The sequence below is a fragment of the Colias eurytheme genome, chromosome 27 (assembly GCF_061535395.1).
Source record: "Colias eurytheme isolate Ceu_HAF_F1 chromosome 27, ilColEury1 Martin Lab GWU primary, whole genome shotgun sequence".
NCBI lineage: Eukaryota > Metazoa > Arthropoda > Insecta > Lepidoptera > Pieridae > Colias > Colias eurytheme.
This window is the reverse complement of record NC_143006.1, coordinates 1091338-1107038: the sequence shown is the minus strand read 5'-3', so window position 1 is coordinate 1107038 and position 15701 is coordinate 1091338. Positions and strand designations below refer to the sequence as shown.

The following is a 15701-nucleotide window of genomic DNA, read 5'->3' as shown; positions in this document are numbered from 1 at the left end:
CTTTTTTTGCTTGTACAGTTTACAAAATTGACGCAGTAGTTTAGCGAATAATGTGACTTATCAGATTATAACCAAAAAAAAAATATTGCAGTGGAATGGACTTATCTCAAAATGAGCACAATAAAAATAATGATTATTTCATTGCTATTCATTTAATTAAAACAATTTTACGTTATTTTTGTTATATTTCTTTATTTATAAGTTAATTTCACAATGGAATCACTCTTATGGCTAATTTTAATAAAAGTATGGACTTAACAGGAGTGTACATGCAACGAAAAATTTAAATAAAGGCACATATCAAAAAAATACCAAAACAAAAGAATCACTCATTTGGATACTAATCATAATCTTCTTCGCTATCTGAGTAGTTTTCCAAAACAGAAGCTGATTGGTTTAAATTAGAATAGAAATCGCGATATACTGGATCAATGAATTGCATAAGATCCATTAAATCTTTAAACTTTTTGGTTAAAGATTTAATGGATCAATCGCCAATCCTCCGACATATGCCTGTTCAGGGAATAATGTTTCTAAACAAAATATACTTTGCCTTCCTCTTCTTTTCATTGAAAATGTCCTAAGTAAAAGGCTCTGATTTCTCCACTGAATACTTAAAACTTACTTCCGGTGATTTTTTTTCAAATTTTAGCCAGAAAATACTTTTCCAAGCAAAAGATTGTTTTGAAATGTCAATATTTTTTTTGACAAAATTCTTAGTAGTTTCGAAAAACCGTAAAATTCGGTTTGTGTCATAAACACCGAGAAATTTTTGCTTGTCATTTTTATAACATTCAACTGCAATATTCGGTTGTACTCTTTAACAAATCTTTCTATCAACGCATGATCACCGTCACACTCTAATAAAATGAGTGTGACCTGGCACGAGAAACTTGTGGTGGATTTCGGTAGATTTTTGAGCCAATGCAATACAATACATAACAGGTAATATACAGGATGGTTCTAAATTACGTTGACAAATTTGAAAATAATAAATTTAAAAAATGGGACATGCTGCGTTGCTTTTGTTTTTTAATTATTATTTTCACATGATTTGGCGCCAACTTAAAGTTATTTGTGAAGAGAATAAATTAAAAATTAGTAATTTTTTGCAATAATATCCTTATATGGTAAGCGGCAGTGCGAGATACTGCGACTTTAATACGATGTGCTTGGCCATCTTGGTGATCGTCCGGGAAGAGGCAGAAAAAGAACTCTGAGGACGCCTAGGCTTCGACATATCGTCAAACAAAGATTGACCCGCAATCCACAAGCCAAGGTAAGAAAAATGGCTCGAGATTTAGGTGTAAGTCATTCAACGTTGCAACGAGTTGTTAAAAATGAGCTCAAGTTAACAGCATACAAGCTGCGAAAAGCGCAGCGGTTGGGTGATAAAGATAAAAAAATACTCCTTGAAATAATATGTCGCTTACTGAAAGCGCGCTCCGCTGGTGAAGCATGGAAAAATATTTTTTTCACAGATGAAGAAATTTTTCCGATTGAACAGTCTCATAACCGCCATAACGATAGAGTTTACTCTCCTAGTCGCCCCGGAGCCACATCATTTATCCCCCATCGGCAAAATGGTGGTTATTTTGAAAATAAATAGATATTTACATTAAAATAACACTGTATTTTAATTATTTAGTAGTCACCGTTATATATACCAAATTGGAAATATAAATCCAAATCTGATAAGTTGCAATAATTAACATGTAGGTATCTCATGTTTTTGGTACATACGCGGTAACTGGGACTTAACAAGTTTTAGTCCATAGGCATAAAGCTTGGAATTAACATTTATGTAATTGTTATATTAGTTATCAGGTTTGGCATCAAAAGTTACTATGCTATATTAATGATAATTATAATATATCTTGATTGTAGCAAAAAATCTTGGATTTAACAGGAGTGTACATTTTTTTTTCATTTACTTCCCGTGGACGTAGAGATATCACGCCTGGATCAAAAAAATCTGCGCTTTCTGTACTTATCAAACATGTATTTAACAAAATTTTGCCAAAAATGGAGTTAACAGGTGTCTCCCAGATGCCACAGATATATTTCCAAGTTTTTTATCACTATTCTGACATCAATCATATTTGAATCTGATAACACAGTTTTAAAAGCAATTGTTGGTCTATCTACAAAATCAAATCTCATAGGAATAAACCTCTATAACGTAACATAAAACTAATTTCAAATCGTGTTAGCTATAAAAAATAAGTGTTATACGCTCGTCTACATATATGTATTATACAAAAGTAATACGATCAGTTCGTGTGTAATATCTTTGGATACACGTGTAAAGCTCTCAAGAGAAAAACCATATAATTCTAAACCGAAGGTGTATATTTTTCAACGGCGTAGCGGGAGAGGTGATAGTTGTAGCGGATGTGTTTCTATTTGTTTTTAATGTTATTATTGCTTATAGGTACGAGATAAATCCAAGAAACAAAATTAGTTAAAATTCGTTCATGCGTTATTTAGTTGTAAATAATTATTTTTTTATCCGTTTTAAAACACTCATATGTTGCTTTACAAACTGTAGAATCCAGTAAATTGCCATAAAAATCCGTTCAGTCATTAAAAAATACAGAGGAAACTTTAAAAAAACTGATACGCTAATCTTATATATAAAAAAGAATCGCAAAATGTGTTGGTAAGCGCATAACTCGAGAACGGCTGAACCGATTTCGATAATTCTTTTTTTATTATATTACTTGAAGTACGAGGATGGTTCTTATGTAGAGAAAACGTAAACATGTACCACGGGCGAAGCCGGGGCGGACCGCTAGTGGTTTCAATAAAAGGTTATTTCATATTTGTTTGTTTAATTAATTAACTAAACTATGGGTGAAATGAAATAATTTAGAAATTTATCACACATGGGTTTTAGTTCACTTCAATAGTATTTAATAGTTTTTTTGTGTGCAACATACTTTCGTGTTGTTTTATTGCAGTAAGAAATAAATGTTACGTAGTGGAGTTTAAATTCCAGAACAAATGGGGAAATGTCAGATAATAAAAATAAAAATTATATGGAATATTTAATTAAATCGCTCATAATACGACCATACCCTTATATTTATCCGCAAGCACCTATCGTTAACAGTGAAAAAAGGGCACATAAATACACACTCGTAATGTTGATAGTGGCTCTTTATAATAATATACAAGTCGGCAATGAATACAACTAAATATAATCCCTATTCATAAAGGAATAAGATAAGTTTCTCTATGATAAATTTGTATTGAGCAAATGTATGCAAAATTAAACTCTACATTAATGTAATAGGGTCGGTTTTTTGTTGTATGGAAGTGATACTAGGTGTCTTCGAGACACATTTCATCTTTAGGTGATGAAAAAATATGAAGATGGAATGGGGTCGTGTTTTGTTTGCGTTTTTAGGGTTACGAATAAAATAATGCGCTTATATTATTTTTATTTTTATTATGGTTAGACAGGTATTTTTGAAACTATTCGTATTACGAATTTACTGAAAAATGATTGCTGATGTAAGTAAGATTTTTCAAAATAAATTTTGTTGTAGGTAGGTATAGTTAAGAAGTTCTGTTGTAGAAGTTAGTGCGTACTTGGTTTTTATGTAATGGCATAATTCAGATCAATCATAAAATCTCAATAATACGAAATTTTACGTACCTAATTAATGAGTGAATAGCTCTTGAAAATACGCGCCTGGAAAACAACTTTACATGAAGAAATAACACCCAAGAAGATTGCATTAATCTCGCAATTTCTTATTTCAAATATATATAAAAATGAATTGCAAAATGTGTTGGTAAGCGCATAACTCGAGAACGGCTGAACCGATTTCGATAATTCTTTTTTTATTATATTCCTTGAAGTACGAGGATGGTTCTTATGTAGAGAAAACGTAAATATTATGTACCGGGCGAAGCCGGGGCGGACCGCTAGTTTCAAATATATTGATAAGGATCTCTCTAACTTCCATTTCTAGTTAAAATCATCAGCTGAATAGATAGTCTTATTAAAGATATAATGTCCTATTCACTATAGCCTCTTATTTCTTGAATATAACGCAAAATACTCGGGAGTATTTCAAAGAAATTTCTCAAGACCTGAATGCCTTCATTCAGGAACGCGTGGCATCATTTTTTTAAGTGCTTAATTAAAATTTTTAGTTTTGAAAGACGGCCTTGCGCTCGTGCCTCTAGGGTACCTCTAGTCGGTAATTTAGTTTGAGATATTTTAAGACTTTAAGTAGCCAGTCTGTTAGAAGAAACAAAAAGTAAAGCTAGGCATATTGTACGTAAACTAGTCTTTAAGGGAAACAAAAGGCCTAGGTTCAGGGAAGTTTAAGGGCAATTTGGGCGTGCTAATGTTACTAATATAAAAGTCTGGTACGTAAACCATGATCGTTTATTGTGTAGCTTATCTTTTAGAGCTAGTTTGCTCCAGGATTGGCATAAGATTGCAAAAAAGTAAATTTGTACTTAACAAATTTAAAAAATGCCAAGAACTTTTTATGTCTGTAATGTGTATACGGATGTACTGAATTGAACACGATTTGTTTTAATTGAAAGTATGTTCTATCGAGATGGTTCTTAGTTCATAACTATGTTTGTCGAAAATTTTAATTTCAGACCACAGGTACATACGCTCTGAGTTCTGAATTTTGTTAAATGTTTAATGCCATTTCTACACCTATCAGATCTCTTTTAAATTCGATTTCTTATACGTTCAATAGGCAGACATTCAAGATAGAACTTTTATTGCTTTTATAGCGTTTCCGAGATTATCTCGTGAAGAAATTTACATCACCTTTAGTTGGGAGTTTGACAAGGGTGCGTATAAGGGCCGAGACTATATATTATATACACTTGTAGGTAAAAATTGTAATCCAACGGTGCGTTAGTGACACGGGTCCATGCGATTAAGGTGAACGTCTCATAATTTAAAGATGCCGTGCTATTGGTCGAGGTTTTATTTGAATTTACTATAGTAGAAGATTTCATGACTAAAATGGTATCAATTCTTGATAGAATAGTATGAATTGTTTATTTATTGACACTAGAATAAGTAAGAAATGATTTTCGACTTTATTTCAAAGTAAAAATGTAGCCTTTTTTTATTTGTATTTTTTTTATGTATCCACAATAAACATATTTCATTTCATTTCATTTCATTTCTTTTTTGATTGAATGAATTTTCACCATCGACAGTAGTTTTTGAGTTGATTGATATAATATGAAAATTCTGTTCTCTTTAAAGTATAATTTTTCGTTATTTCTTATTTGGATACTACGTAAAACCGTGTGCTTAAAATAGCATATAAATCAATCTTCAATATTATCGCCTTAACTAGCAACGCGCCCCGTATCTCCACTCAGCTCATTTGTTTTAACAACGCATTTACGAGCGCAATCGTTAAATATCAATAAATAACATTTTCAACTTTAAATGTACGGTTTTAAAGTTTATTTCCGCTCGTGACGGATTTTTATCGACAAACGTAAAAATGTCGACGCCGTTCAAGCGAGAGATGTAACGATTCAATTTTGTGAATTTTTTTTAAGGATGCATTTTTAATTTTAGTTTGTTAGTCTTACAAAGTTTCTAAGTATTTCATACTAATACTAGGTTTCTCAGTAATTCGTAATTATATTATGTCAATGTGAGTGTATGTCTGTTTGTCTTTTCACGCCGCTACCGGTTGATGGATTTCGATGGAACTTGTCAATGTGATAGATTTGAGGAAGGAAGAATCACTTTGCAAGGAAGTTGATATTTTTATTGACGTATTTATTATATTAAAGATATTTTAATAGCACTTTCGTCGTGAGTATGATATTTTAATTAATGTAGTTAGCTATTTAGTTGTTTGTCTACTTTTTCCGCAAATTCATTAGTTAAAAAGCATATATTTTGTTGTAAAAAATGAGGACAGCACATAGTGTAAATTTTATCACTATCAGTCCAATGATTTTTCAACAAAGCGTAAAGCGAAATTCCTTACAAATTCACACAATTAGTCTCCGGCTCGCTTGAAAATCCATCGTGACAAGTGTATTTACAAATTATCCGTTCCCGAGATTATCAAGATGAATATCATTTTAACAGCTACGAAAATAGAGAATGATTCATCGTGCGAGCGTTGAAAAAAGAGGCAGTTATAAAATCTAATGTATAAATAAATCAACGGATTTCAAACGGCCGTGTGATGGATCGCTTTTCGGAGATAATGAGGAATCCGTTGAATGAACGCACGTGTTTGATTAATGGGCATTTTTTGTGATGCTTGCCGCGAGAGGGAGTCAGGACGTGCGTCGCGGACGGCGTCTCGAGCGGAAATGAGATTGTAGGTTGTAAACGGAGGGTTATATTGTAGGTTTTTATTGTATAGTAATGGGTAGTTTGCTAGGTAGTAAGTGGGTAGTTTGAAAAATGACGTAGCATTTTTATGAGGATTTTTTGGGTAGTAAAATTATCAATAATAAAATATAGTTGCGGATCTATACTTTGGCTTTTTGAATTGGTTAAAGATCTTCTCTTGTTTACTAAATTTACTGCACCTGTTGCTTTGATTCATAAGCAGATTATGACCAACAGTTATGTACCTATAAGTAGTAAATAAACTAAATATTAACTAATCTGTGCCTATATTTATATAGCTTCTAGCTTCCTTGCGAGTGAAATTGCAAAATAGTCTTTCTATAGAAACAAATAGTTTTTCAAATTAATCTTCTATTGTGAGAATTTCGATTTAACGATCGCACAAAACAATCCACTCTCAATAAACGAGTACGTAACGTAACTACAAAAAAACTTTATTCATACGTGTTTATTTTTAGTCGATATACAAGAGACATATGAATAGAATATTTTTTCTGCAAATTGATTTACGGCGGGCGTGTGACGCGCGCCCGTTTGATGTATTTGAGCACGTGGTGGCCGTCTGTTACACCGTAGCGTAATCGAAATGTTAAAATAGTTTATTTTTTCAAATTATTTGGGAAGAAAATATATTGTATTTGCTTGTGTTAAACATTTAGAAAAGAAGAACGAATCTTAACCGCGTTTTATTCAATAGAAAGAAAATATTTTTTAATTTTGACTAGTAGTACCTACTTGACGAGTAGGTAACGTGTTCTTGCGGTTTCTATAATGGACCAGCATTAAACAATGTTGATTTTGTATACAAAATCTATGAACATTCCGGGAAAAAAACATAAGCAAAATAAAGTAGGATCATAGGAATGATGCTTTTAAACTTTTGGTATTAATTTATGTCGGTTAATGAAGACTTGCACATATTTATTTGTAAAATATCTAATTGTTTTCTTCAATCCGCACATATGACACTTCTTCTACTTAAAAAAAACTCAACCTAACATACATACACAATAGTATTAACTTAAAATCAAAATTAATGCACGTAACTAATCGTTACGGTGTAACTACGAACGTCATGTGCAAAGCCAAAGGTCGTCAGTTCGTCCGAGAGGTGATTGGACGAATAAAAACAAGATGAAGTTTAAATTTATTTTACACGTAAATTGTACACGAATTCGAATTAAAGATTGGCCGTATTTTTAGGTGTAAGTAATGTTGTTTTTTTTTTGTTGATTAACATCGGTCAATGAATTTCGACCTTTTGCTTTCTGACGACTTTTGGTTGACTTTCAGTACGGTATAGACGTATAACAATCATACTTAAATTAACAAATCATTATAATACTCGTTTATTATATTATAAATAGTGTGATACGTGAAAGTAATTTATTGAATACCTTTTATAAACAAGTAAAATATTCAAAGTTTTCAATACCTGGTTACCCATCTTACTCTTAAAAAAGTGTTGCATCATTCATACATATTTATTTACTTCTGAATTACATGATTGATACTCTTATATAAATAACAAAATTAGGACATTACCAACGAAACTATAAAAACTTAATTTCAGTGGAAATTCGTATTTTTCTCACTTCCCACTTTCAAGCTTTCATCATTGCGAATCGCATCAATCGATTTGTTTATCGATTTTATACTCGATGTTAGAGCGTGTTTATTTATATTCGAACGATGATTAATCGATTTTGCAGAACTACAAATCGTTCGCTTCCGCTCGATATTGATGGACGCACGTTAATACTGAACATTTGAGGCGTAATATAAATAAATATATTCGTTTGGTGTAATAGATGATGAACACAATTTTCAAGTCGGCTCCTAAACTATTTTTTTTCTGTTTGATCAGATATTGATTGATGGAAAGTTGTATGTTTCAATCTAGTGGAAATTGTTTATTGGTTGAATTTAAGATTTTTTAAATAGGCCGGATTTTGTCTGTGTTTTGGAAGGTTTAAGTAATAATTTTTTTTATATTTTCGTTGATAAAGTAACTTTAACAGAGAGAACTTTTCTGAAAGATTGCATTTGTAAAAGTTATATAAAAAACTAGCTCTCCGCCCGCGGCTTCGTCCGGTTTGTCTAAAACATAATAAATTATATATCTACTAAAACCTTCCTCTTGAATCACTCTATCTATTTAAAATACCGCATCAAAATCCATTGCGTAGTTTTAAAGATTTAAGCATACATAGGGACATAGGGACAGAGAAAGCGACTTTGTTAAGGTATACTATGTAGTGATGTAGTAAAAGCTCTCATGACATACTCAAAGATAAACTATCATTCTAGTTCATTCCATTAAAATCGGCTCAGCGAATTGATAGTAAAAGTCGAAACTGCATCAAAATGTTTTCGCTGTGTTTTGTGATATATTTTTTTACAACACCTATTAAAAATATACTTACATACGCTACATTACAACACATGTTTTTTACGATCATGTTAGTAAATCAATTTGTAATACTACTTGAATGTACAAATCGTTATTTTCATGTTGTATTTTATTTATTTTTATGTTTTCATGCGTGTTCAACTAATTTGCATAAACGTATAACGAAACATTGTCAACAAGTTATTGAATTTATGGGTCTGAATCAATCTGAATTTAACGATTTCATTGTTCCTGCCATTATAATAAGTTTCAATATAAAATACAATATTTAATTTAAAAAACTATAAAGGTAAATAGAAGAATATCAAACTGTGCTTTTGTCAATGGTCTCAATTTTCTTTTTGATTTAAATAATTATAAAGGTTTTCTTTACAAATATTTTAACACATCGTATTAAAATGATTATTGATACAGTATGTATAAACTCTGAAATTTTGTTAACTCTCAAAATATGTGTTTTCTTTTAGCGTATTGTTTAAATTATTAAATTTTAGATTTGAAGACGTATATTTATCTTTAATTTTTAATTAATATGTGTGTCCAAAAATATGAGAATTATCCTTAACCAGTCTGCCACAAATTTGAAAGTGTCGAGTCAGCGACGCGCGCGAAAGAAGCCCTCCACGGGTGTGACATTTACTCTGGATGCTGTACGCTCAAGATTGAATATGCTAAGGTAAGAATATTAATTTAGTTTTATAATTATTTGGTAGTAAAGATAGAATATATTATGGGCCCTCTTCACAATGGGCAGTGTTGGGCGAGTAGAGGCAATCACGATAGTGTAGAGGCGCTAAATGGTTATGATCGGCCGTCATGATTATTATATGTAATCGTCTTAATGGCGGAAAACATCGACGATCATTTGTTGGGCCAACGATGTCGATTATGAAGAGGACCCATTACACACACTCTTGAACACATACACGCAGTTCCAGACGGATATATGCGGTTATCATGTCGTCGAATGGTAAAATATAATATGGTAGGCATTCCTAATTAAAATTATCATTATTTAGTACGAAGTAAACTTACATTTTGAGGGAAGACACTGTCCTCTGATATTACAAAAGGTAATAAATGCATATTTATATTTCTTATCCTTGAATTTCGATCTTCTTACTCTAACGCCTCTCTCCCGCGTTCCACTGCACGTATCGCAATGGAACACACATTCGACAAATCCGCATTGTGACACGGGAACCACGATATATGTAGCCGAGCTATACGTGGAGGGAACACTTTAAACTTTGTACAAGAAGACTGTGTGTTAATATACAAATGTTTAGCTTTTATATGATTTCTCGGTACTCATAAATATTTACGTGAGACCTATGTGGGATATACTTACAGAATGTAACCCATTTCATTGAATGACCCATCACGTGACCCGTAAAGGGTACCCGACAAAATACGTTTTAGGTACCTACATTATTCTTCCATGTTTTACTTTACACTACATTGTAACAACAAATTGAAATACTCGTAAATATGTAAACTGACCGGTAATACTTTGGCCGATATATTTTTAATTACTGAATTGATTTTAGTGAAACATGCAATGATTTGTAAGTTGATATCAATATCATTTATAACATTGAAAAGTAACCCGATACGCTTGAATAAAACAAACACACAATATAGCTTTACAGCTAACCTATTTGTTATATGAACAACAAAAACAAACAAAATGACACTAAACAAATGGCTATAATAGCACAAAATGAAAAACGCAAGCAATAGTGTTACTACACGCCATAAAGCCTACATTTTCGCGTTATTAACCCGGCTCGCGGGCCACGGGTCGTGAGCCGCGGGCCGTTTAAACATTTCTCCTTTGTGACTCGCCCGCGGTTCAAAACGTTTTGTTGGCTGCGAAAATTGCATGTTACAGAGATGATAAAATGGGGATATAAACAACTAAGTATGTTACGCTACTTTGTATTATTATAATAGGCAACGGGCTGTCTTCTTGATGTATTGCTTGTATATCGCGAGGTTCTCGTATCAAAATGCGGATTTGTCGAATGTGTGTTTCATGGCGATACGTGCAGTGGAACGCGGGTGAAATATCGACTGTGATAAATGAAATCTGTACGATATTATTATCTACTTAGTTGTCTTTTCATTTCTTATTAATATTTAAAAAAAATGTTGTGTGGTTTTATGAAACCACGGTAAAAGTGAAACTTAGGCACAAAATTATCGTATTTGTACGATAATGACTCCGAACACTGCTTTATACCTACTCGGCAGCCGACCGTCACGCGACGTGCGCTACACAGACCAAAAAGTTTGAGACGATGTAATAAAAGTTTCACTTTAAAAAAACGATGAATAAATAAACTAATAATTAAACAAGATTTTTTGTTATATTAGTCTCATATTTTTTCTAGCTTTAAATTAGACTTGATTTTTTTAGGTTTGAAATAAATTTGTTGTTTCATTTGAGGAATGGCATCCCAAAAATTTGAACATAAAATAAACTGACGAGTTATTGACGTTGAAAAATATGTTTCTTTTTTGTTGATAACTGAATTGAAAAATAGATATTTCGCTATTCATAAAACCGCGCGTTGTTCTATAAAATGTTTTACAAATAAATAAATTTGGTAACTATATTCCACTGTAAAAGTAAATTTTTTTATTTATTTGTACGTAATGGAATTGATGAACCGCACTTTAATTTTGTTTTCGAGGATTAATCTTTAAAGCTTTTTTCAGATTAAATCGGAAAAGTTGAATTTAATATGCTTATAGTTTACTCTAAAATAATTTGACATACCTAGTGGGGTTAGAATAAGCATTCGCTTGTTTGATGTAGGTTAATGCATCGAAACAGTAACGAAGATTAATAGCCTTGTTATTCACTTGTTTTGATGACAACACTTTTTTACAAAAAAAAAAATAAGAGTCCCGTTTTAACGTTACGATAAAATGTTAACAATAGATACAAATGCTATTGTTATTTTTTAGAAATACATTGTATACCGTGACGGGTTCGTTTTTAATTGAAAAAAAAAATATGATTAATTAATTGTTAATTAAGACCTCTTTTATGAGTCTACGGGGAGATAATTAAACAGGTGTGATTTAGGCATACAATACACTGGGGAAATTCTAATAGGTATTGTAAATTAATAAATTGTTCAATTAGCAGCCTAGTCACTTTATTAATCGGTACCGTTTCGATAGGTATGTTATATTATATACCTATGCCTATATTATATTTAGTCATATAATGCAACAGGTAGGCATAAGATCTAGTAGGAAAAATAAAATCACTTGCTACTAGATAGGTCATTGAAATACAGATATAGTATTGTACACATTTTTATAGAAAAATATATTTACAAGGGTTATACATACATATAAACTCACAATAAAAACGGCTCTATCTGTCATTGTAGATTTCAATATGATAAGAAGATTTGAGTGCGGGCTTTTGAACGATAAGTTTTGTCTGAATGCGTTGTTTCTAGATATTTGCGAAGATATTCATCGTCACAATATAGTGAATTAATAACGTATGTACGATAAATATTTATATTATATTTTTAATTTGAAATTTAACAAGCTTCTTGCCCGCGACTTCGCCCGCGTAGACAAAAGAAAACCGTATAGTTCCTGATCCCGTAGGATTTCAGGGACAAAACCTATTCTCTGTTCTTTCTCAGGTCTCAAACTATCTCTAAACCAAATTTCATCCCAATCAGTTCAGTGGTTGATGCGTGAAGAAGAGACTGACAGATAAACAGACTAGACTACTTTATAACATTAGCGATAATAGAGAATTTCGTAAATTTCACTTTTCGATTTTTATAATAGAAAAAAATATTAATCTATTAATCTTATAACCACACCCCGGACACTCCATACAAAATAATCGTTTTGACAGTCACACTGTAGAGACTGCAAATGTGTGTGTTAACGCTTTATGGTTGGCACATTTGTGACTAGCGTAAAAAAAAATTCGCGTTTTTCTGATGAAATACATCCGTAAACAGCACAATATCTAACCATTTTCTACGAAAAACGATAATCACAAATCCAAAATAATAAAATTACTTTAAGTCAATTTGATTAATGTTGTCAATCTTCGGTGCGTATCGTCCTTGTAGAAAAATATGGCCCATTTTATGTCTGATCGCGCGGGGTGAGGTAAGTTTAATTTTGGCGGGAGGCGGAGAGTGTCCGTTCTGTAGCGTTTAGCTACTATTATGTATTCTGTGCTTATAACATTAAATTAATTTTGTTCAGTTTAAAGCGATAACTACCATATTTTAAATCGATATCATTTGCTACAATAACGTCACTCAAACTCAGAGAGATTTCTTTTCACCGTTCGCTTAATGCGTTTCACTCCGAGTCCTTTTGTTACGCGAATTAAATAATGGAGGTTTAAAACACTGACAATTGTGGAAGGTTACCATTGAATTGGATTTCTTTGTAAAGTAAAAGAAGTATCACGTGCGAGACGGGGATTTTTTAAATGGTCGGATTACGTTTGTTTGACACCATTTGTAGGAAGACTTGTCTCCTACAAGTCAAAGGATATGGAGCAATAATTATGTACCTAAATGACGTATTTAAATAGCAAACATTTAGATGATAAATCGAAAAAAAGTCTCCAATAACCTATTTCAATTATTTCTCGTACCCTCGATCACTTTACACACAAACACACACAGATATAAAACATGTATACCTATAGTTTTTTGAAATACAATACCTATGATGTATTTTTATTATATTTGAGTTATGAGCAACACGGTAGTAGGTACCTACCGTAAAGAGACGCAGGTTCGAATGCCGCCTGATGATCGAATTTTATCTTTAAAATTTTTCAAATATGTTTTAGCATTTTCATCGCTTTAAAACTGAAAATTAAAACATTTTTTCTATATCTTTTCAGCCTGAAAGATTGAACGTGTTCAAAAATGACCAAGACAGTTGGGACTACACATGTGAGTATCATTTATTATTATATAAGAAAATTAGCTTTATCTTGCCCGTTATTAATAACTTAATTTATTAATATGAAAATAATTTATAAAAGAAGCTTGTGAAAACAATGATTTTCCGATATCTTTCGCAAAGCGTCCGAGGAAATAACACATAGGGTCAACCGGGGCAAATGCAACTAAAAAATAACAAGTTTCAAGTTTGATCGGTTGCAGTTATCTCCTTTTATATTTGGTCATTTATTTGACCCATTTAGTGATTTTTGTATTTATTCAAGATTATTTTCAACCAATCAAGCAATACAGTAGTCTTATAAATAACTGGTAGTGAGAATATTTCCTAAAATTGGTAGAAAAAGTTACATTAACCCCTAGTCGGGGGTAAATGCAACTAACTGCCATAGCTCTTCTTCTATTTCATATAAAACAACGAATATAGAATATATTTATGAGATTTCATGTTATTCATAGGATTTTGAACTGGATTACCGTGTAGCAAGAACGAGTTTTCAGGAAAAATCTTATTTTTCTGATTGTGGGGCAAATGCAACTATTTGTTAGAGAATTAGTGTGGGGAATGCAAAAAACTTATTCATCGATATATTTTTATTATTCTATATATATATACAATAACGTTATCTATACAATAACGTTGCGATCGTAGATGGCGCCGCATTATTTAGAGGAAAAACTCATGTACCTACTTTGATTTACCACTTTAAATCGCAACAAAAAAAATAAGTGTACTACCTACTAAGTCAATTTTAGTTTTTGGTCAGAACAAATAATATTCTTTGTGTTAAATATTGTTAAAAACGTAAACCAAACAAAATACGTTTATTAGTTAATCAACCGTTTACTAAAAATTACTTGAACAATCACAGAACTATCCTACCTATCGTTTTTAGTTACTTATATTCTTTAACCACGCTTTATCTAATTTGAATTTTACTTATGAACCCGTCTCTGGGTATAATATCGAAGAAATAATCGATGGTTCTTCTTTAATTAATCATAAAGAAAATATATTTTGACTACCAAGAAGGATACATAATAAAAATATCGACACTGTCACATCACTAGTGTTTTTAGTTTCATACAAAAATATAAGGGGCTATTGTAACTAACCTCACAGTTGCAATAACCCCACAGTGAAATTTTCATGAGGCAATTGTAACTGCATCAATAACACAAAATAGAGTCAACTAACGCACTAAAAATATAAATGAAATATGCTTAACGGCTTGTGATAATCGTGTCCAATCAAAAACACCTGCAAAAAATCACTCCTAAACAATTTTTTTGTCTGCAAAACTCGACACCTGTTTTTACGCACACCAACTTCAAAATAGCGGTTTGACACAATGGCCTATCAATCAAATAGTTTTCATCGTAGGGGCACCATCTATAACTTGTAAGATTTATTAGTCGTTGAGCTATTGAATCATAGGTGGCGATTTATTACAACAACTCTAATAAATTAGTTATGATAACTAGTTGCCATAGCCCCATAGTTGCATTTGCCCCGGTTGACCCTATATATGTATGAATAAGTGAAAGTGAAAAATTTCTTCTTACTTATGTACTATATATATATTGTTAATACTGGCAAGATATGACGAAATATGTATTTTAATTTAATTATTCTGCGTTGTAAATCCTTTTTTTTTAAACTTTTCACTCTATTTTGCTTTAAAGGACATTTATTTTCGTTTAAAAACAATTTTTCAAAGAGTGAGAAGTACCTGTACCGAAATGCATGCAATTTATATATATTTGTAGCATGCATGTTAACAAATATTAAAACAAGCGCACCACAACCTACTCATTACGGACTCATCACATTCGACATAGCAATTTCACATATTAATAAATACAGACTGATGGAAACAATAGCATAGAAATGTATCACAAAGATCAGACAGGAAAGAAAGCATTAACATAA

The 15701-nt window shown here is 31.7% G+C and overlaps 2 protein-coding genes across 9 annotated transcripts in view; one reads left to right on the top strand and one right to left on the bottom strand.

The window, feature by feature from the left end:
* sm (heterogeneous nuclear ribonucleoprotein L) overlaps positions 1 to 15701 on the top strand; it is a 329990-nt gene that overhangs the window by 270573 nt on the left and 43716 nt on the right. For all 8 annotated transcript variants that reach the window (XM_090117346.1, XM_090117348.1, XM_090117347.1 and 5 more), the window contains 2 exons: positions 9374 to 9468; positions 13708 to 13759. In XM_090117346.1, coding sequence (XP_089973472.1) covers positions 9374 to 9468; positions 13708 to 13759 — 147 coding nt within the window. The remainder of the gene's footprint in view (positions 1 to 9373; positions 9469 to 13707; positions 13760 to 15701) is intronic.
* LOC149896742 (uncharacterized) overlaps positions 1 to 15701 on the bottom strand; it is a 349544-nt gene that overhangs the window by 314573 nt on the left and 19270 nt on the right. The gene's annotated exons all lie outside the window — the stretch shown is intronic.